At 42.0% G+C, this 23,332-nt stretch overlaps 1 protein-coding gene across 7 annotated transcripts in view; it reads right to left on the reverse strand.

The window, feature by feature from the left end:
* ULK4 (unc-51 like kinase 4) overlaps window positions 1-22,012 on the reverse strand; it is a 547,368-nt gene extending 525,356 nt beyond the window's left edge. For 6 of the 7 annotated variants that reach the window (XM_057554846.1, XM_057554850.1, XM_057554849.1 and 3 more), the window contains exons 1-6: window positions 21,838-22,012; window positions 12,196-12,389; window positions 6,865-6,964; window positions 4,688-4,827; window positions 2,217-2,379; window positions 221-322 (exon numbers count right to left, since the gene is read on the reverse strand). In XM_057554846.1, coding sequence (XP_057410829.1) covers window positions 221-322; window positions 2,217-2,379; window positions 4,688-4,827; window positions 6,865-6,964; window positions 12,196-12,333 — 643 coding nt within the window. In that variant the 5' untranslated portion in view covers window positions 12,334-12,389; window positions 21,838-22,012. Of the gene's footprint in view, window positions 1-220; window positions 323-2,216; window positions 2,380-4,687; window positions 4,828-4,934; window positions 5,038-6,864; window positions 6,965-12,195; window positions 12,390-21,837 lie in introns of those variants that run through there. The other variant, XM_057554847.1, reaches the window with a different exon arrangement.
* Between the last annotated feature and the right edge of the window lie 1,320 nt (window positions 22,013-23,332).

Genomic DNA, 23,332 nt, shown 5'->3' on the forward strand with positions numbered 1-23,332 from the left:
ACATTCCAAATGATTATCATGAAAAATACTTCCATGTCAAAAGTTCCTACAAATCTGCATATGCCTAGACACCAAGCAAGTCAGTCAAAATCAGTACATAGAAAATTTTAGGAAAACTAGCTTTTTCACATCTTATAGGTAAACTCTTTGAAAACTCCAGATGTAACCTTTGTGTGTGTGTGTCCAGCTCTGATTTTAAACTGAAACAGAAAGTAATCACCTGAAAACATTTCATAGAGCAGGCAGCCCAAGGACCAGAGGTCACTGGTAATGGAGAAGTCAGTACCCCTCACAATTTCTGGAGCTGTATAGATAAGAGATCCTAAGAACGAGGGAGAAACGACAGCTTTGTTAGGCATTTGTCCTGTTCCCAACACAAATCTACCTAGGAGAGACCAGGTGAGGTGAAAAAAGATGGGAGAACATGCACATAAATATAATTTCATGCATATTTCACATTTTTTTAATGTTTCCTAATATTAATGTCCCACTTCCCAAGAATATGTGAGAATATATAAAAATATAAAGATTTTGAATATTCACCTGAGTAAGAGGTGTGGCACATTGAGGTGCATTCTTTTTTTAAATTAACAATTCAAATAGTTGAAAGAAAAGAACCTTTGATTGTAGTATTTTGAATAGGATAGGTTAAGTTATGCAGCAGTAAGCACCCCAAATTCCCACTGACTTAACCACACAGGTTTCTTTATAACTGAAACTACACGTCCCTCACAGGTCAGCCAAGGGGCCCCGACCCTCACAGTCAGTCCATCCAAGACCCAGGCTTCATTACAACCATGCTTCCTCAATCACCAAGGCAGGGGCAAAGAATGTAGCAAATTAAACACTGGCTCTTAAAATTCCCAAAGAGACTCGCATCACTTCTGCGCACACTTGGTGAGCTTTGGCAGGGAAGATGCAATCCTACCATGTAACCAGAAGAGGAACAGAACAGGACCTATTTGGTGAACAGCACTAGTGTGTATCATGTACACTTGATACAGAGTTTAGTATTACATAGAAATACCAAATTCTAGAGATAGAAAGTTCCCTTGCTTACTTATGAGAGCAGCTGAGGCCTGGAAGGTACTCTAACATCCTCTAAGTCACAGAGCTGGGCAGTAACAGAGCACTTGCCAAAACCCACAGTCTCCCATCTTCCAATGAGAATGTTCTTACCATGAGGTGAGAAATCACCAATCCCTTGGAAAAGAGGTTAATGTGCACTCATCATGGGGACTGTTCTTAGATTAAGCGCAGAAGCAATCGAGTGTCACTGCTAGAAACTCTGACATTTCTCCACAACACAGCCCTCTCCCCCTTACGAAAGGGGAAAATTTCAAATACACGTTCCTGAAACATATTGCCCTCCTTGTTTTCTACATAAAAGCATAGTCCATAGTACTCATTTTCATAGGATGCCAGTCATCCCATGGAATGATACTTGGGGATTTAGAAAGCCTTCTTCCTGGGCGTGAAATCTTACTTCAAGACTGGCCCTGCAAGTTCAAGTTCTTTGCTCGTATTTACGGGACCTCTGTTAACCTGCTGCTCCCCGTCCCTTTCTCTCATTCCTCTCATCCACGGCCATATGACTACCAAGCCTAAGGATGCCACTCTCTCTCTTAGTGCCCTTTGCTTCCTGGTGAGTGTACCAGAGTTTCAGTGGTCCAAAGTCTCAAGTACATACACCAGGAACTTAAGGAAAAAAGATCTTTATCACTTCTATCAAAAGTTCTGGTATAAGAAATATGACTTCACACTCTCCCCTCAAGCACAGCAGTCTAACAGCCCAGGCCCCATCTCACTGATAAAACCACCTCCCAAGGACGCATCCTTAAAACTCTTCCTGACTTGCAGAATATCAGCTACTCAACAATGTTGAGTATCTACTGAGCCACCAGTGTATGCCAGACACTGTTCTAAGTGCTGAGGATACAGCAGGAAGGGAGACAAAACCCCCCTCCTTATGTTCTAATGAGTGGTCAGTGATAAAGCTAAGGATAAGGCTTTGTCAGAGGTTCCCTGCATCTTACACGGCATTAGAGCCACACGGAAAATTTAGGCCCTGGACAAAACCATCCATAAATCCAGACTTCTCCTGATCATTTTTAATACATTTTTTGACTGGCAACATAAAAGGTGGACATTATCTCCTAAACACGTGACTTGGGCGGCCCACAACTAGAGTTCTGACCTGGAAGCTCTCCACGTACCTTTGACTCTACTTTTCATGTTTTTCTTCAGTACATTTTCCCCACTGTCACCTCCTCCTTCTTCTGCTGCCACCAATGCAAAGAATTCTTCCAAATTTTCACCTTCCACTTTGGCCAAGCAAAAATTACTAAACTTCAGTGTGCCAGGCCCTTCCAAGAGTATCTATAAAGGTTAAAAAACAAATGTGTTTAGAAACAAATTCTATTCAATTTGCATTTCCATCTGTACCTCTTATAATCTCACTACAGAACTCTGAGTATTGGTTTTCTTGCTTCATCACAACTCAGAAAATTAAATGCTTACAATTTTTTTAAAAAAAGAAGCCAAAGAAACATAAATCCAACATTTGACTAGTAATAGAATCAAATATTAAATTGTCCCTTCTCAGATGTAGATGAAAAACACATCATTTAACCAGAGAGAAACCTCAGTCTTTTGGGAAAGATAAAGAGGAAAGTATATGAAACAATCTATACTCACCTATTCTCAGTGACAGTTGAAAGAGGATTTGGAAGCCCACCTGTCCTAGGGGTTGTTCATTCAAATGAGGACGTATGATTTAGGGTTAAGACTAGGGTGTTGAAGTTAGAGATCTAGATTTGAGCCCTAGGTCCACCACTTACTGGCAGTCTGACTTGCAGACTTTACTTATTAACCTTTGTAACTCTGTCTCTTCACCTATACAATGGAAAAAATGATACTTAACTCTTCGGACTGTTGTAAGGACTGAGGTGACACATGATGCAAAGGGCGACAGTGACGGGCATGTGTTAAGTGCGCAAGTCTGCTAATATAATTTGCGATTAGAAGTCATCTGTTGATTGTTGAAATCATACCTTTATCTTTTCCTCCCTGGCAATGGATCAGGGGGCTTTCTGGTCCTTAAAAGCAATTTAAAGTTTACCCTCAACTTCTAGTCACAAATACTGAGGATGTCAGTTAGTCTGCAACAATGACTTTTAAACTTTTTTTTTGAGCGCCTGGAGGCCTTGTTAAGAAAAACTACTAGTCCCTACCCCAAGAGCTCCTGATTCAACAGGTCTGGGGTGGGGCCTAAGAACCTGCATTTCTAACAAGTTCCAGGTAACGCTAACACTGCTGGTCCAGGGAACACACTTTGAGAACCACCGGCAGGGGGCAGATAAAAATTTTAAGTTAGTAAATATTTAAGACTTTGCAAGCCGTAAGGCTTCTGTCCTGACTATTCAAGTCTGCAGCCACTGACAATACATAAATGAAAGGATGTGGGTGGTTCCAGTAAAACTCCATTTACAGAAACAGTCACCTGCCGGAACTCTGCCAACCCCAGTTCTAGAATAAAAGTTACCTTATCAGCCTGAAGCTCCTAGATTATAAAGAGATGATACTAGACCTCATTAAAGAGCTCCCACACAGACGTTGGCACGTTATAGTCTCTAAGCTTGTACAAGCATGAGCTAAGAGTGGTTTTTATGTTTCTGAACGGTTGGAGAAAAATGAAAATAAGCTAATATTTCTTGACATGTGAAAAGTACATGAAACTGACATTCCAGTGTCAATAAAGTTTTATTGAAACAAAGGCACACCCATGCATTTACATATAGTCTATAGCTGCTTTCAGGGCTGTAATGCAGTTAAGTGGTTATAGTCTTGACACAAGTATATGAATATTTCAAACAAGAACTTCTATTTGTTATACAGAATTTTTACGGAGCTTTTTGTAGGTTTAATTAGGTTCTTATATAGATGGCCTAGAAAAATGTTTAACACGGAAATATTCAACTTTTCATTTCATTGTGTTCACATTAACAAAGGAAAAGAACTAGGAGCTAAGACCAGTAACACATACAATCCCTAAGAAAATGTCCTAAAAGTTTAACCTAAATATAATACATAATCCTAACAATCTCCCTGAAATATCTACTTCCATATCACAGGCAAGAAAACTAAGGTACAGAGAGAAAGGGTAACTTGTCCAGGGCACACAGCTTCTAAATATCAGTGTTAACGTGACTCAGACTCTAAGCAGGTTCTGTGACTCTACTACACTGAAGCATGTTTAGTTATGGATAATTAGTTTTACCAGAAAAGAAAAATATTTGATCCATAATATCAGGAATCATACATACATAGCCAAGAATGTCATTATCAAACTAAAATAATGGCTCATAACTGTGTACTATAATTTAAGAGCAAAGAGTCTTATTTTACAGATCTGTTGAGCTCATCATTCACCATATACCTCAAGAGCAATAATAATTACTCAAAGAACCCTGAAAGGAGGGGAGACTTCACTTTCTAAAAGCTACTTCAATAGGTAGCTAAATAGGAACCTAAAGTATAGTACTATGTACTTCCTTTTGTTTAAAAAAAATGTTAACTTAAAATTTCAAGATGTTCTATATCAAAATTGTATCTAAAAATAAAAACATCTTTGAGGAAGCCCTATAAATTGAAACACAAACAGGAAATCAAAACTTTCATGAATTACCTTCCCAGGAGAAATGTCACAAAAGAGAATGCCAAGTTGATGAAGATGATGTAATCCAGTAATCAGGTCAATCCCAAATTCTCTTACAACATCTTCTGGGAGGTTTTTGTCTTGAGCAATAACCATTTCTAAGGAACCACCTGCAAGTTGATTAAAATCACCCACTTTAACCCACCAATATTACACAGTGCCTCTGGGAGGTTCCATGCTGGGACATGAGCATTAAAACATGATCAAATCAGTATACCTGGACAGTCTGGCAGGGGAAACATACATGTTAACAGTGGTCCAAGCACAGTAACGGAAACCTCCATGCTCCAGAGCCAGCTCAGGGAGAACGACTGCTCAGACTGTAAGAAGAGTCAATAAATAAGCCAGTGGGATGAAGGGAGAATCACTCTGGTGCTGTGATTTCTCACTCCAGATCCCTCAGGAAAGAAACAGCTACAAAAATTAGTGTTAAACACTAACCTAAGCTGTGCACTTTAATCACATTGTTCAAAATACAGTTATGTTTACTCCTGTACAAAGTTAGGTCACATTCTACAAGAACTGCATGGCAAAAAAAGGTGCTCTTCCTTAACAGTTAGAAAATCACAAACTCTGACGTACACCACTGATGAAATAAAAGGCCAATGGCAGACACACTGCAAATTCCATTTCTATACCCTACCAGGGTCCCACTCACATCTCCTACCATCTAAGTGCCAGAAACAAACCTTTTTTTTTAGGGTCAAGATTATAACAGGAGTCAAGTTCACAGAAAGTGAAGTCTTAGCTGGCATCTGAAAGTTCAATCAGAATTAGTGCAATGAAGGTAGGAGGTATTTTGGGGTTTGTTCATTTTGTTTGGTGGGTGAGGAATCATTCCAAACACAGGCATAAATTAGAGTTAGGCTATTACAATGGCCAGGGGTCACAAATAACAGCTGAAGCAAAAAGTAAAACGGGTTGAGTGCCCAGATCACCTCAAAAGTGTGTACATCTCATGAAAGGAATTAAACCACAGACTCCTCCTATTCATTCAGAAAAATAAAATGCAAATAAGTTATTATTCCAAATAACCTCTTTAATGATTGTTTTAAATTCTAAGTGCCAGTACATAAGATTCATAAAGCTATAAATAATTACATTTCATCTTAATATTTAATGATTATTTATTATTACTCAGTGTATAAATAGAAGTACACTAACCATGGTACTTGTTACATTTTTTCCTAAAGATACTGAAACTAAAAGCCCAGATAATACAGTATCTATGTATTTAGTCACCTTTCTTCCTGTATATAGTCCTAGAAAGTTATATCAAGCAAGAGCTATAACATGTTATCTCTAATTATTGCTAAGTGGTGGTATTTGTTGATTCATCTTTGTATTTTTCCATATTGCTTAAGTTTTTAAGAGCCAAGTATCCTTCGCATAAAAATAAAAAGATAAGCACTTTATAAACTAATTAGCTAATAGCTAGTCGACCTAAAATACTTTGTTTTTACTGAATGGGAAAGCTTTTTTGATCAATAATCACTAAAAAATGTTTCTAAGTGTTATGTAGGTGATTTAGCATTATTTTATACCAAAGTAAAGTTAACCCCAAATTGAATTTTACATGTCTTCCTCTTACCAAACACCTTTGCCCTTTTCCAGTCCCTAATATCTATCAAGCAATAGGTGTTCAAGTTAACGTACTCAGTAGTCAACACTGCTTATATTTGTAATAGAAGAAAAATGGAAAATAGCAAAAACTACATCAGGGTTTCCCTGGTGGCACAGTGGTTAAGAATCCACCTGCCAAACCAGGGGACACGGGTTCAAGCCTTGGTCCGGGATGATCCCACATGCCGCAGAGCAACTAAGCCCGTGCACCACAACTACTGAGCCTGCGCTCTAGAGCCCGTGAGTCACAACTACTGAACCCACGTGCCACAACTACTGAAGCTCGTGCATCTAGAGCCTGTGCTCTGCAACAAGAGAAGCCACCGCCAGGAGAAGCCCACTCACTGCAACGAAGAGTAGCCCCTGCTCGCCACAACTAGAGAAAGCCCGTGCACAGCAACAAAGACCCAACACAGCCAAAAATAAATAAAATAAATTTATTAAAAAAAAAAAAAACTACATCATATGTTTTTTCAAAACTATATATTGTGGCTACAATCGTAGCACTTCTTACATGATCTTACCTGTGCAGAGTTCCACGACTAGCCAGAGATGATTACTGGTTTCATACCATTCATGAAAAGTGACAATATTCTTGTGTTTAATTTCATGGGTGAGACGAACCTATAAAAACACACAGCATTCACACTAAAATAAAAAAGTTCTTAAACCTTTTCATCTATTAAGAAACACCTAAATACACAACTGGGAAATAAATAAGAAAACACTGGAATTTATTCAGTGGAATTCTATACAGACATTAAGAATGATGGGGGGCTTCCCTGGTGGCGCAGTGGTTGAGAATCTGCCTGCCAATGCAGGGGACACGGGTTCGAGCCCTGGTCTGGGAAGATCCCACATGCCGCGGAGCCACTAGGCCCGTGAGCCACAATTACTGAGCCTGCGCTCTAGAGCCCGTGCTCCACAACAAGAGAGGCCACGATAGTGAGAGGCCTGCGCACCGCGATGAAGAGTGGCCCCCGCTTGCCACAACTGGAGAAGGCCCTCGCACAGAAACGAAGACCCAACACAGCCAAAAATAAATAAATAAATAAATAAATAATTGTATAACTTAAAAAAAAAAAAAGATTTATAAAAAAAGAATGATGGGGCTTCCCTGGTGGCGCAGTGGTTGAGAATCCGCCTGCCAATACAGGGGACACGGGTTCGAACCCTGGTCTGGGAAGATCCCACATGCCGCGGAGCAACTGGGCCCGTGAGCCACAACTACTGAGCCTGCGCGTCTGGAGCCTGTGCTCCGCAACAAGAGAGGCCAAGATAGTGAGAGGCCCGCGCACCGCGATGAAGAGTGGCCCCCGCTTGCCGCAACTAGAGAAAGCCCTCACACAGAAACAAAGACCCAACACAGTCAAAAATAAATAAATAAATTAATTTAAAAAAAAAAAAAAAAAAAGAATGATGGTTATGAAGGCTGGTGACATGGAAAAACGCTAATTCAACGTACAGTCTTTAAAAACAAACAAAACCTTGTACAAAAGTTTTGTGTATTTGTGTAAATTAACATTGCAAAAGAATATTCATAGGAAAAATGACCAGAAGGTATACATCAAAATAGCTGCTGTTATGAGTAGAATTACTCCTGTTTTTAAATTCTTTCTACTTCTAATTTTCTATCTCCTATATTAAGTACCCAGTACTTTCATAATCAGGAAAAAAGAAATAATTTTAAAGGAAACCAAAAAAACCTTTAAGTAAGAATAACCTGAAGGCTCAATAATACAATAGTAGTTAAATAAGTTGTATATTAATAATTATTATTAGGCCAACATTATTTGTTGAATTTTATAACATGGAAAAGTGACAATGTTATAATGTTAAGTGAAAAAAGCAAGAAATAAAATTGTGTAATACTATGATTAGAAAATTTGTTAAAAGCCCATAGAAAAAAAGACTAGAAGAAACAAACCAAAAAGAACAGTGATTGCCTTCGGGTGATACAACAATGCTGCTTTTTCCTTCTATTCAGTTTTCTATATTCTCAAATTTTCTATGATGACAGTGTATTACTTTTATAATATTTAAAAGAACTCTCAAAGCCTTCTATTTTCTTTTTAAGCATATTCTTAGTGAATTCTAATATCAATTCACCTAGATTATTAAAAGAGGAATGATTACAATGAACATACTGATCTTAAAATGTACATTTCCATTAGATTATAAGAATACTGACGCACCAAAAACAAGAGTGAATTCAAAACTCAACAATAAAGATGCAAAAGGCTGTCCATTTAAAAACGCTAAGTCGGGCTTCCCTGGTGGCGCAGTGGTTGAGAATCTGCCTGCCAATGCAGGGGACACGGGTTCAAGCCCTGGTCTGGGAAGATCCCACATGCTGCAGAGCAACTAGGCCCGTGAGCCACAACTACTGAGCCTGCGCGTCTGGAGCCTGTGCTCCACAAAAAGAGAGGCCACGATGGTGAGAGGCCCGCGCACCGCGATGAAGAGTGGCCCCCGCTTGCCACAACTAGAGAAAGCCCTCACACAGCAACGAAGACCCAATACAGCCAAAAATAAATAAATTAATTAATTTTTTAAAAAAAAATAAAAACGCTAAGTTGCTTCTGGGATTTTTGCTTTCTCCCTTTAAAAATCCCATTACATATAGGAACTAAAACCACAAAAATGTGTGTGAACCGTGAAGACTCAGAATTCCTGATGCCTAACTTACCAAAGTGCTTTGCACCCTTGCTTTCTGATTTTCTTTAAAAAAAAAAAAAAAAAAATTTACAAATTCTACTGTCACTCAACACAGGCTAACGGGCCCATAATTAGTAGAAATACAGAGCTCCCTGTTTTAGAAATGGAATTTGGGGACTTCCCGGGTGGTCCAGCAGTTAAGACTCCACGCTCCCAATGCAGGAGGCCTGGGTTCGATCCCTGGTCAGGAAACTAGATCCTGCATGCCTCAGGTAAAAAAAAAAGAAAAGATCCCATGTGCCGCAACTAAGACCCGGCACAGTCAAATAAATAAATAAATATTAAAAAAAAAAAAAGAAGAAATGGAATTTGGCACACTCTAGGAACAATTAGGTGGGCTCATACTGTAACAAAAATAAAGGAAAATGAATCTACATGACTTAGAAGACAGATGAGTAGAAAACCAAGCATCAGAGTAACCAAGAAAGAATTTGAAGAGCACCTTGTGATAGATCCCTAATATAAGGCCAAGAGAAAATGGGGAGAACCCTCAGTGAGCAAGTTTAAAGGGATCTCCGCTGATTCTGGCACAGAAAAGGGAAGGACCTAGTGAAAAAATAAAAGAGGTACAGAAATCCCGACAGAATTCCGGCCACAGCACACCCTCCGGACCCTCCCGTACACTCAATACATGCCAAGTACCCACTCTTCCAGACGCTGGGCTGCCAATCTCACCCTCCACCCTCACCGCAACCACCCATCTGCAGCCTGCGCTGGCCAATGCAGGAGATACTGTGGCCAATACTCACCACAGAGGGCTACTGTGCTCTTTTGAGGAGCAGCTGGTCTGAGCTGGGATGAGCCCCAAGTGTAAAACACACACCAGATGCTCAACACTTAACATCAAAATTAGAAAAATATCTCGATAATTTTATACTGGTTGCACGCTGAAATAATAATACTTTGTATATACCGGATTAAGTAATATATATTAATAAAATGAATTACACTTATTTTTCCTTTTTCAACATAGATACTATGAACTTTAAAATTAGATTTGTAACCCCCAGGACTTCCCTGGTGGAGCAGTGGTTAAGAATCCACCAGCCAATGCAAGAGTCACGGGTTCAATCCCTGGTCCGGGAAGATCCCACATGCTGCAGAGCAACTAAGCCCATGGGCCACAACTACTGAGCCTGTGCTCTAGAGCCCACAAGCCACAACTACTGAAGCCCGTGCGCCTAGAGCCCGTGCTCTGCAACAAGAAAAGCCACCACAATGAGAAGGCCGCACACCACAATGAAGAGTAGCCCCCGCTCACCGCCTAGAGAAAGCCCTCACACAGCAACGAAGACCCAACGCAGCCAAAAATAAAAAATAAATAAAAATATTTGTAACCCCCATTATATTCCTACTGGACAGCATTGCTCGATTTTTTATTTTTACTGATAACTGTATTCTCTCCAAAATCTCTTCCACACATCCTAGTCCATGACCACCACTCACTCACTTTCCAGCTCACTCGCTCTAGTACTGCTATTCCAGTTCAATTCAACCCTGCACACACTCTGCATACACCCAAGGCACTTAAGCAGACACAAACCACGCTGACTGAGCTACCTTCCACTGATGATTCCCAATCTCAAATGGCCCCAGCTGGTCTGTCCTCCAGGTGACTAATTCACACCTTTTCTTTCCTCTTTTCTAGAACGCTGCCTTCCCCTTCCCCCATGTCCTAACTGAAGACTTAGATTCTCACCTCAGAGAAATCCTAATAGACTTAGATTCTCACCTCAGAGAAATCCTAATCAGAAGAGAAATTCCTCATGTTCCCAGCTCTGAATCTACCAACTACTGCGCACCTTGCCCCATATACCTGTCTTCCCTTTACTGTTCACACGCCTTTCGAAAGCCAACACCTCCTCATGCACATGAGGATGGCTGTTTTAACAAAAAACCAAACCAAACCAAACCAAAAAAAAAAAAAAACACACAGAAAATAACAAGTGTCTGCAAGGATGTAGAGAAATGGGATCCCTTGCACACTGTTGGTGGGAATATTAAATGGTATCGCCTCTGTGGAAAACAGAGTGTGTATTTCATGGGTTTGGACAAATATGTAATGACATGTATCATACAGAAGAGAGTCACCGCCCTAAAATCCTCTGTACTCCACCTATTCATCCTTCCCACTCCCCCCGCCCCCCAAACTCTGGTAACTACTGATCTTTTTACTGTCTCCATACTTTTGCCTTTTCCAGAATGTCATATGGTTGGAATCATACAGTATGTAGCCTTTTCAAATCAGCTTCTCTTACCTGACAATGTGCATTCAAGGTTCCTGTGTCTCCTTGTGGCTTGATAGCCCATTTCTTTTTATTAATGAACAGTATTTCATTGCATATATGTAGCAGTTTGTTTATTCATTCACTTATTGAAGGGCACCTTGACTGCTTCAATTATGAATAAAGCTACTATAAACATGTGTGTGCAGGTTTTTGTGTGGACGTAAGTTTTCAACTCTTTTGGGCAAATACCAAGAGTTCGATTGTTGAATTGTCCAGAACTCTTTCCGTCTTGCAAAACTGAAACTTTATACACCTTAAACAATAATTCCCCATTTCCCGTTTCCCTGGCCTCCGGCAATCACCTTTGTACTTTGTTTCTGAAAGGTACCTCATATAAAATGGTGATGGCTGCACAGCAATATGCATGTGCTTAATATCAAACTGTACACTTAAAAATGGTTAAGATAATAAATTTTATGTTATGTGTATTTTACCGCCATAAAAAAAAAGTTGGAAAAAAAGAAGCTAGGTTTGGCCCAAGGAGCCTGGGCTATAAAGTTGGTACAGCTATTGCAAACCCAAGTCACTCTCACCCAGGAGAGTGACCTGTCCTTCCTTTGGAAAGCTTCATAATCATATGCTAAATTTAAATGTAAGTGATCTAATATAGACTATATTTTCCCTGACTCTTACAAAAACAAAGAACACAGACCTAAGCTGCTAATTACTTGGGTAGGTTTATTAGTCATTAGTCAGGATTGGTGGCACTACAGAGAGAAGGCTGCCCGTTCCAGATTGAAAATGTGCCATTTGCTACAGTGAGTTCAATGGCTTCTGTTTACACGCTACTTATTCCATCTGATCACAACTCTGTCTTTTCCCAGAGGGAGGGAAACATACTTGACTTACCCAGTTGGTTATTTCAGGTCTCTTGCACTTATCAGTACAGAGAATAGCTACAAAATTGATTGTTCCCTTCCGTCGCCCTTTGTAGACAACCGTCTTGCTTCCTCTGCCAATCTCTTCATACAGAATGAAGTTTTCCATCTCTGGGCTGACTTCTCACGTTTGATAAAATGGCAGCCTAACAGCATCTCTAGTTCCTAAAAAGTAAACAAAAATGACACTTAAAAATGCAAGCTTGGGGGCTTCCCTGGTGGTGCAGTGGTTGAGAATCTGCCTGCCAATGCAGGGGACACGGGTTCGAGCCCTGGTCTGGGAAGATCCCACATGCCGCGGAGCAGCTGGGCCCGTGAGCCACAATTACTGAGCCTGTGCATCTGGAGCCTGTGCTCCGCAACAAGAGAGGCCGCGACAGTGAGAGGCCCGCACACCGCAATGAAGAGTGGCCCCCGCTTGCCGCAACTGGAGAAAGCCCTCGCACAGAAACGGGGACCCAACACAGCCAAAAATAAATAAATAATTTTTAAAAAAAATACAAGCTTGGGACTTCCCTGGTGGCGCAGTGGTTAAGAATCCACCTGCCAATGCAGGGGGCGCGGGTTCAAGCCCTGGTCCGAGAAGATCCCACATGCCACAAAGCAAATAAGCCCGTGCACCACAACTACTGAACCTGCGCTCTAGAGCCTGCGAGCCACAACTACTGAGCCCGTGAGCCACAACTACTGAAGCCCACGCACCTAGAGCCCATGCTGTGCAACAAAAGAAGCCACCACAATGAGAAGCCCGTGCAACGAAGAGTAGCCCTCACTCACTGCAACTAGAGAAAGCCCGCACACAGCAATGAAGACCAAATAACATCCAAATAAATAAATAAATTTTTTAAAAATGAAAGTTAGTTGCATGATTAATTAGCCTAAGCTATTTAATATGTAAATAAATCTAATAATTCTATAAATTCAAAATATTCACCTACAAATGTTTAATACAAGACTTAGTTTTCATAGAATGAAAAAAGGGGAAAAAATAAAAGAAACAATTCACAAACTAATATTCAACTCCCTAGTAACAAGACCTTAATAAAAATAATGAAAATGACAGCTATTTCTAACACATGCAACAAAATCAGGGAATGAATAAGATTTCAGCCAGTGTATCTTGATACCTCTCTTACTTTCTCTGTTACACTGGAAAGCACTTTGTGTCAATATCTGTATAATGAATGGGGTAATATGCCTCACCTAAACCCAAATTATGAAAAATGAGACAATGTATGTGAATACACTCTATAAACAAATATGGAATGATAGTACATCTATCTAATCCATAGGGATTGGAGTCAATCCAAATATTATTCGAAGTCAGTGGTGAGCAAACTACTGATTCCTGGGCCAAATCCAGCCTGATGCCTATTTTGTAAATAAAACTTAATTGCAACATAGCCATGCTCAATCATTTATATATTGTCTAAGGATGTTTTCAGGCTACAATGGCAGTGTTGAGTAGCTGTAACAGAGACCCTATGGCCTGCACACCCTCTAAAATATTTACTATCTGGCCCTTTACAGAAAAAGTTTGCCAACTCCTGTTTTAAATCAAGAATTTTTTTTTAAACCATCCACATCATTATCAAGGATAATGAGTTCACTTTCTTGGCCAAGAAAAGCCCCCTAATATTCCTGAGTGAATAACAATTTGAGGTAGTCTTTTACTAGTCTAGATTTTTAATTAAAACTGAAATAAAATAATGGATTTGATATATTAAACATATTTCCAACAACATAAAGTTATTTACTCAACCAAAAACATCTTTTAAACTGGCATCTCTTTGAGAGGATTATACATGCTAGACTACATAAAACTTCCCAGAAATTATCCAAGCAGTAAGATATCCTCTTTAAAAACAGCTTATGTTTCTGTATGATACCCAGGAAGTCAGAACATAGCAAAATCCCTATGAAACAGAACGTAAAAGAGCAATAAATTAATGGGTATAGGGTTTCTTTGGGGGCAGATGAAAATGTTCTACAATTAGATAATGTGGATGGTTGTATAACTTTGTAAATACACTAAAATTCACTGAATTGTACAATTTTAAAGGGGTGAGTTTTATAGTATGTGAATTTTATCTCAATATTTTTACTGAGGTATAACTGACATATAACAATGTGTAAGTTTAAAGGGTACAACGTGTTGATACATTTATATATTGTAATAGTGTCAAGTAATGCTATGATGGTAACCCATATCTCATCACATAATTATTTCTTTTTTCTGGCAAGAACATTTAAGATCTACTCTCGGGCTTCCCTGGTGGCGCAGTGGTTAAGAACCCGCCTGCCAATGCAGCGGACACACGTTCGAGCCCTGGTCCGGGAAGATCCCACATGCCGCGGAGCAACTAAGCCCCTGCACCACAACTACTGAGCCCGCGCTCTAGAGCCCACGAGCCACAACTACTGAAGCCAGCGCGCCTAGAGCCTGTGCTCCGCAACAAGAGAAGCCACAGCAATGAGAAGCCCGTGCACCAGGACAAAGAGTAGCCCCCGCTCACCGTAACTAGAGAAAGCCTGTACACAGCAACGAAGACCCAACACAGCCAAAAATTAATTAATTAATTAATTTTTAAAAAAAAGCTCTAGTCTCTTACCAACTTCGAAGTACACAGTACATTTTTGCTATGATCACAATGATGTACATTATATCTCCAGAACTTATTCATCTTTGGTTATAAGCCATACAGCAACAGACAGAGGAGCAAGATTTGGCCAGTAGGCAATAGTTTACTGACTCCTATCTTGGTATAGGAAACCATTAATCTAAGAATCTAGGAGTAACTCTATGATTCCAACTTCCAATGAAATTAAAACTTACTGCAAAATGGGAAAAATTCTACTGTAAAAACTTATAGGCTCATGGACTTCCCTGGTGGCGCAGTGGTTAAGAATCTGCCTGCCAATGCAGGGGACATGGGTTCGAGCCCTGGTCCAGGAGGATCCCACATGCTGCGGAGCAACTAAGCCCATGCGTCACAACTACTGAGCCTGCGCTCTAAAGCCCGCGAGCCACAACTACTGAGCCCACGTGCCACAACTACTAAAGCCCGTGCGCCTTAGAGCCCGCGCACCGCAACTACTGAAGCCCATGCACTCTAAGGCCCGTATGCCGCAACGACTGAGCCCACGTGCTGCAACTACTGAAGCCCATGTGCCTAGAGCCCGTGCTCCACAACAAGAGAAGTCACCGCAATGAGAAGCCCACACACAGCAACGAAGACCCAATGCAGCCAAAATAAATAAATTAATTAAATTAAATAAAAATAAAAATAACTTATAGGCTAGTAATTACATTTAGTCATTTGGATTATAAACCTGGTATCTAGATCAAATAAGAAATCAAACTACTAACAGAGAAATTTCTAAATTCTAAGTAAAAAAAATGTGGGAGAGTTTTGAATTTAAGTCAATCAAACCCAAAAAAGGCACAGATAATATCTATTTTAAGAAACAGTTTTACTAAGTCCCTTTTACATTCCTCTCCTCCCTGAAACCCACTCATTAAAAAGAACTGTAAAAAATTAATAAACATGTATAACTGAATTACTCTGCTGTACATCTGAAATTAACACATTGTAAATCAACTATATTTCAATTAAAAAAATTTTTTTAATTAATAAACAGAAACACAGGAAGATAGCATCCACTTCCTAAAGCTTCTGGCCTTAAAGGGACATAAGGTCACCAAAGAAAAACTGCAATTTGCCCAAACCCAGGTTTGATATTTAGGGCATCTAATATCAGAAAAAGGGCTACACCTAGATCCAGATAGACTTCATGGCAGCCTACGTTTCCCAAAACCAAAACTAAGCACCAGCTGTGAGGTTTTCTCAGGCTAGTTGGTTACTGCAGAAATTGGATTCCAAATTTCTCTTACAGCCATATCTCTACATGTTTTACTGAATAACAAACTCAACCCAATTTTTTGAGAAGGACCACAAGACACAGCCTTCAAGGCCTTACAAGAGAGTTTGACGAACCTACCTGCCCTTGGGCATCCCCATTATCATATTCCCTTTTTCTTTTTTGTATATGAAAAGGAAGAGCATGCCCTTGGGGTAGTCACCCAAAACCATGGAGACCACCATCAGCCCAAAGGGTATTATAAACAGCAACTGGACCCTGTGGCACAGGGATACCCCCTTTGCCTTAGAGCCATTACAGCCACTGCCCTTTGGTTAAGGCCACTGGAAAAATCATGTGGGATCCCCTTTAACCATCTGTACCTCATGCAATAGAAGCTCTCCTAAATTCTCATTACACTCAACGTTTATCAGCTGGCCTCCTCACCGCCTATGAAATCCTTTTGTTAACTGCCCCTCACATAACTCTTTTATTGTTGTAATAACTTAACCTGGCTACTCTTCTCCCCTCCTTCACCAGCGAAGTACCTCTCCCCACGAACCACCTCATGGTTCTATAGGAAATTCCACGGGGTAAATGTGACTTCTCATGGTTCACTGATGGTTATTTTAAAGGTGACAATGGCAAACACTTTGCTGGGTATGCTATTGCAACTCCTTTTGATGTTGTTGAGGCAGCATCTTTACCTATGGCTACTTCAGCCCAACATACTGAATTACACACCCTTACAGGGGCTTGTAGTTTAGCCAAGGACAAAAGTGTCAATACTTACACTGACAGTAGATATGCTTTTAGAGTAGCTCATGATTTTGGAATGTTGGGGAAGCAATGTGGCTTCTTTACTTCCAGTGGAAATAAAGTTTTAAGTGGCCCCTATGTTCAGGAATTATTGAATGCAATACTTTTACCTGCCACTTTAGCTATTATTAAGATTCCAGGGCATTCTAAGCTTGACTCTCTGGAAGCAAAAGGAAATCACCTTGCTGCTATTTCTGCAAGGAATGCTGCCCTTAAAGGGACCAACGGCAGCCAAACCTCTGTCATGGTCCAAAGAGATATTTCTCCAAATGATAATTTAGAAAAACTGGCTAGAAAGGCCCAATAGTTGGCCTCAGAAAAGGAAAAACAAGATTAGAAATTCAGGGGGTTCCCTGGTGGCGCAGTGGTTAAGAATTCACCTGCCAATGCAGGGGACACGGGTTCGAGCCCTGGTCCGGGAAGATTCCACATGCCACGGAGCAACTAAGCCTGTGCACCACAACTACTGAGCCTGCACTCTAGAGCCTGTGCGCCACAACTACTGAGCCCATATGCCACAATTACTGAAGCCCGCGTGCCTAGAGCCCGTGCTCCACAACAAGAGAAACCACTGCAATGAGAAGCCCGTGCACCGCAACGAAGAGTAGCCCCCACTCGCTGCAAATAAAGAAAGGCCGCACGCAGCAACAAAGACCCAATGCAGCCAAAAATAAATAAATAAATAATAATAATAAATAAAAGAAAGCTGTCTGCTGACTTAAAAAAGAAAAAAAGATTAGAAATTCAGCAACTGTTGGTTTGATAGAAGAGAAAGCTCTGGTTTGGACTAACAACAGTCCTATGGGAGACTAAGATCCCCACTCCTCACCACTGTACATGCATTAAAGCATCAGTCTACTGACAAAATGACAGCCTTCATGAATCAATATTGCTGGGGAAACATTAAGAAGGCCACAAAAGGTGCCTACCTCACTTGTCAAAATACAACCCAGGTAGGCCTGTGCATACTGCCCCGGGACGTTTTCATCTGCATGATGGACCATTTGAGGTCTGGCAAATGGATTTCATATAACTTCATCTAGTGAATAAAGTATGCTTTAGTCACGGTCTGTACATTTTCATTGGACTTCCCTTGCAGACAGCCTCTTAACGTGGCTAAAGTCCTTTTGGAAAAGAGTATCGTTACTTGGGAAACTCCTCTCAAACTTCATAGTAATCAAGTAACCCATTTCACAGGCCAGGTGCTTCAACAAGCGTGCACTGTTCAGCTGGTTTTACAACACTTACACTTTACTTACCATCTTCAGTCCTCTGGTTTAGTTGAGCGTACTAACGGCATTATTAAGACTCAATTGGCAAAATGTGTAGAGAACCTCCAAACACCTCAGCCAAAAGCATTGCTGTTGGTCCTTCTAAATCTCAGATCCACCCCTTCTGGAATTCAGAAACTCAACCTTTGAGATCATCAGAGGACACCCAAAGCACTTGGCTCTTGCTTCTTACGATCCACAATTAATAAAAGGAGAGATACTCCAACTGAAAGGTCTAATTGCCTTTATTAAAAATAACCATGTTTTGGTAGGGCGGTCTTTTTAAATTTATTTATTTTATTTATTTTTGGCTGTGCTGGGTCTTCATTGCTGTGCGCGGGCTTTCTCTAGCTGTAGCGAGCGGGGGCTACTCTTCGTTGCAGTGCGCCGGCTTCTCGTTGCGGTGGTTTCTCCTGTTGCGGAGCACAGGCTCTAGGCACACGGGCTTCAGTAGTTGTGGCGCACAGGCTTAGTTGCTCCGTGGCATGTGGGATCTTCCCAGACCAGGGCTGGAACCCGTGTCCCCTGTGTTGGCAGGCAGATTCTTAACCACTGCGCCACCAGGGAAGCCCGGTAGGGCGGTCTTTTTACCATGCACCCTCAGGAGACAAAGACCTTAAGCATCACACCTTGCAACCTGGAGATTTCATTTACTGGAAAAGACACTTCCAGAAGAACTGTCTTCAGCATCACTGGAAAGGCCCCCATCAAGTACTACTAACCAACCCTTGTGCCACCAAACTCCAAGGAATACAACTCTTGGATTCACAACACATCTAAAGGAAGCACCACACTCTGACTGGACCTGCACATCCTCTGGCGACCTGAAAGTAAAGATTTCCCGGAATTGAAGCAGACAATATCTGATGAGACAGCTTTCCCAAGATATCCAGATCAGACCTGCTGGAAGTTTGTCACTGTTAGGCTGCACCCTTCAGGCCTGCAAGCCTTGTAGCTACCAAGCCTCGAAGAGCCCAGACTCAGTGACAGAGACATAAATGGCTTATTGGACAGAGGATCTTACATGCCTGAAGCAAGGTCCTGGAGTGACACCCCACCATGTATGGCAGACAGCAGGCAGGACAGGACACGGCAGCACTCTTCACTACTCAAGGGAGGAGGCGGCTACTATTTATGGGGGGGGGAATTGACATCAGATGGGCTCATCAGTTACCAGGGACTAATTAACCTCTATAATTGAGATGATTGGATAGTCATGTGAATGAAGCAAGGAATGGTCAAGCAAAGCATGTACAGAGAGCAGAGAACAGCCATTTTGAATGGTCTATCCATACAGTAGCCAAACCTTTGATGATAGCCTAAGACTTCAGAGGATCGCCAATGTTTATCATCTTGATAACATATGGATTTTAGATTAAAAGTGCCTGAGAGTTCTCCCTCCTACCTTTCCTTGTTACTTGTGACCTTAATAGGTTTCCCATCTGTGCAATTTCCCTCCGACTTGAGACACTACACCCAGGAAAGATACTTCCCGACATTGAGGGACAAAAAGCCCCTGAAACTAGAAAACCTGACTCTTGATCAGCAATGCTTTCAGAGAAAAATCTTGATCAAAAGGGAGAAGTGTAAAAAACTAATAAACAGAAACCTCAATTAGAGTTAGGAGACCAGAAGCGGGGAGCTCTCATGCCCTGCAAAGATAGCAGAGCCCAACAAGAAGAAGATTCCTCTTCTTTGCTGGCAAGGACTCAACTCAATGAAAAGCCATGGATTCTTTGTTTATTACAGCCCTCCCAACTTCCTTTTCCTCTCTAAGAAAGCTTTCGCCTTCCCTGCCATGCTGGGGAATTGCACGGTGGCTTCTCATGGTTACACACCCCAAATTGGGATTCCCTGCTGATGCCAAATAAACCCCTCTTTCCTGGAGAAATATGTGCCAGTCTTTTGGTTCAGGTAAACAGAACCAGTGCTGAGTCCTGACCCACTAAAATGCAGCCTTAACAGGAGTAATTATGTGGCAAAAAAAATAACCAGAGACCTTAATTAAATGTTCACAAATTGGTACATTAGGATACATCAGAATAAGACGCTGAAATAATAAGTTTTTATGTAAGATGAGTAAGTGATTCCTTGAAAACAAGGTTTTAGGCCACAAGAAAAAAAATAAAATCTTAAAATTCTGAATTTGAGTCAGGCCAAATTCATGTCCTCAATCTTTCACTGAATAGAGGCATCTGAGCAGAGCAGGCAGCCAGAAATTAACAAAACACATCAATTACAAACTGGGCTTAGAGGAGCGTTTATTACCTGCAGCACTTCCCGATTCTGAGGGCTCAACTTCCTTAGACTAAAATAGGAATTGGATCAGATGGTCTTCTAAGTTTATCTTCCAAATCTGAAAGCCCATGACTTTAAGATTCTTTTTGACTCACCCCAGGGATGTTCCTCACCTTAGACTTCCTAATATGCATTTTTTTTAACATTTGTAACCTCAACTTGTAAAATAAAACACAAATACAGAAAAACCCACAAAATAAATGTATACTTTAATGAATTATTATAAGAGAGACATCCTCGTAATCATCACCCAGGTCAGGAATAGCACTTTGCCAGCGACCCCAGAATCCCTTCCCTGAGCCTAGGACAATAACAACTCCTACTCCCCAAAAGTAATCACTCTCCTGACTTTCATGCGTTTCTTTATAGTTTTCTCACTGTAGTGTGCATTCCCAGACACCACAGTTTAGTCTTCCACATTTTCTAAAAGCATGGTGCATTTTTAAGTCTCTTTTAATCTACAAGTTCACCTAGGTATCATCTGAGAAGCCAGAAGTCAGAGGAATTCACACATACGAGCAACTGAAGCACTTCAGATTCAGCGGACAGAGCCTACATTCAACAAACTCTGAAACGGTTCAGGTGGTAACGGCACGCTGGTAAAGACATCAGTGAACCCTCCTCTTAATCATCCCCACCTGCAAATCATTAACTCCCTCTCTAGCGGCAATCACCAACACCAGGGAACTCGATAGAAATGCAAATTCTCGCCCTGGGCCCAGATCTACTGAATCAGAAACTCTGGAAACGGGGTCCAGCAATTTTGCGTTTTAACTCGCCTTCCGGATGCGCGCTACCTTTGAAAACCGCAGGCGAAGTCAACCTTTCTCGAGGGCACAAAAGGCGGCGGGCACTATGCTAAGCACTAAACAGGTGCTCCTCCTCGCAACACTTTTAGGACCAAATCAACTGCAAGCTTTGAGCCTGGTCTGACGTCGAAAGTGTAGGCTCTGAGTCGCTACGTAAGCACCCTCTCCTCCCCACCCCAAGTAGATCGCGGCCAGCGAACTGGCGGCTTTCACTGGCTCCCCACGTCCACCGACATCAGTCAGCGAGGCCGGCTTAGAACCCGGAAAGCTAAGTCAGAGTTTTAAGGGATAAAACTCCGAATACGGGGCGTCTATAAAGCGCATCTCCCGAACTCAGGTCTAGAACTGTCCCGCGTACCCTGAACCAAAAGTTGTGTAGGGTTTAACACAAACACAAAGCAGAACCCGAAGAAAGAGGGGGCGCTGAAGGCACAGGGTCCACGGAGGGAGGGAGGGTGGTGGGCGGCTCCCCTACAGGCCTACAGTCTCTCCAACAAACGCTGAAAGAGACAGGAACCCACATTAGTGGCCTCTAAAACCGCCGCTACCGCTCACCTACTAGCTCGGTGGGAAGAAGCCGCAAGTCCACTGGATGCCGGCCGCGAGTGCGCGCGTCTCGCCCCCGACCCCTTAGGACGAGTCCACTGGCCAAAAGCCAGGGGCGAAGCAATGGAGCAAGGCGGACAGCGTGAGGCCGTGCAGGTCCAGCACCCCTCTGTGTTCGCATTCGGCCTGCCCGTCTCCAGGGCAGCACGCAGAACGCCGGAAGGAGCGCAGGGGGCTGACTGGCTGAGCATTGCGGTTCTCATTGGCTGGGGCCTGGAAGTGAAGCCGCTAGGCACCTCCCTCAACTCCAACGGCCTCGCGCCCAGCGTTAGGACGAGTCCACCGATCTACCCTAGATAGGGGTAGAAAGTGCAGGGCTCAGACCGTCGGCGACCGGCCCTGCGAGTTCTGCCCCCCTCCGCGTTTGGATTGGCCCATCCCGTTTCCAGGGCAGCACGCAGAACGCCGGAAGGAGCGCAGGGGCGCTGATGTGTGGGGACTGGGGGCTTGGGATGGGGGAGGGGAACTGCCTGGGCAGTAGTTGCATAGTTGGTGGCAGAGGAGTCCTGGGCCCTCGTCATTTCTTCCTGCACCCACTGTCCTCCGTTTCCTTCCATCCTTTTTCTTTCTGACGCCCTCCAGAGTTCAGGTGGACGTGACGACATCATCCGGGTAACGAATGGCTCCTCGAATGGCTTCCTGACCCTTTAGAAAAAAGAAGGCTATGAATTACCTTCTTTCTTGTACATGAGAAAACAGACCAGATCCTTGATCTCCAGTTGGTTGCTTATGACTTTCAAAGCTCCACGTTCTCAAATTCCAGCCACCAGAAACGTTAACACCAGCTCCTCTCTTCCATGGGAGTTAGCGCAGAGATTATCAACTTTGGCATCAGAATCATCTGGAGCGCTGGTTAAAACAAGCCCACCCACCCACAGGACTTCTGATTCTCTAAATCAGGACGAGGCCCCTAATTTCGCATTTCTATCAAGGTTCCAGGTGATGTGGATGTTGCCGATAAGGGACCACGCTTTGCAAACCTTTACGTGTAGGAACCGTGCTTCTCTCTGATCTCAAGTTAACCACATCTCCTATTTGACTTCTAACCCTTCTTGCCTTCTAAGGAGTCTTACATTAGCCATTATTGTCAGTTTTTTGTATTTAAGAGATTTGATGTGGAAAAAAAATTCCTCATCTATCACTTCCTAATTAATCAAGACATACAATGAAATATCAACTAGTTTCTTCCGAGTTTTGACAGCCTAAGCGTTCATGTCAGAAACAATGCCAAATCCTGGTGCTTCTTAGCGTAAGTTCTTTGGATGCCTCCAGGGAATACATGAACCTGCCAAGGCAGTTAAAATGTTGTGTGCATGTGCATTTTTCTGGGAGGAGAGTCCATGGTTTGATCAGATTCTCAAAGGTACCAATGACCCAGAAAAGTTTAAGAACTGCTATAGATAATTTTAAGACAATATCACAAACACAAGCTAGAGAGTACATG

The sequence above is a fragment of the Balaenoptera acutorostrata genome, chromosome 10, assembly GCF_949987535.1.
Source record: "Balaenoptera acutorostrata chromosome 10, mBalAcu1.1, whole genome shotgun sequence".
In the NCBI taxonomy this organism is placed as follows: domain Eukaryota; kingdom Metazoa; phylum Chordata; class Mammalia; order Artiodactyla; family Balaenopteridae; genus Balaenoptera; species Balaenoptera acutorostrata.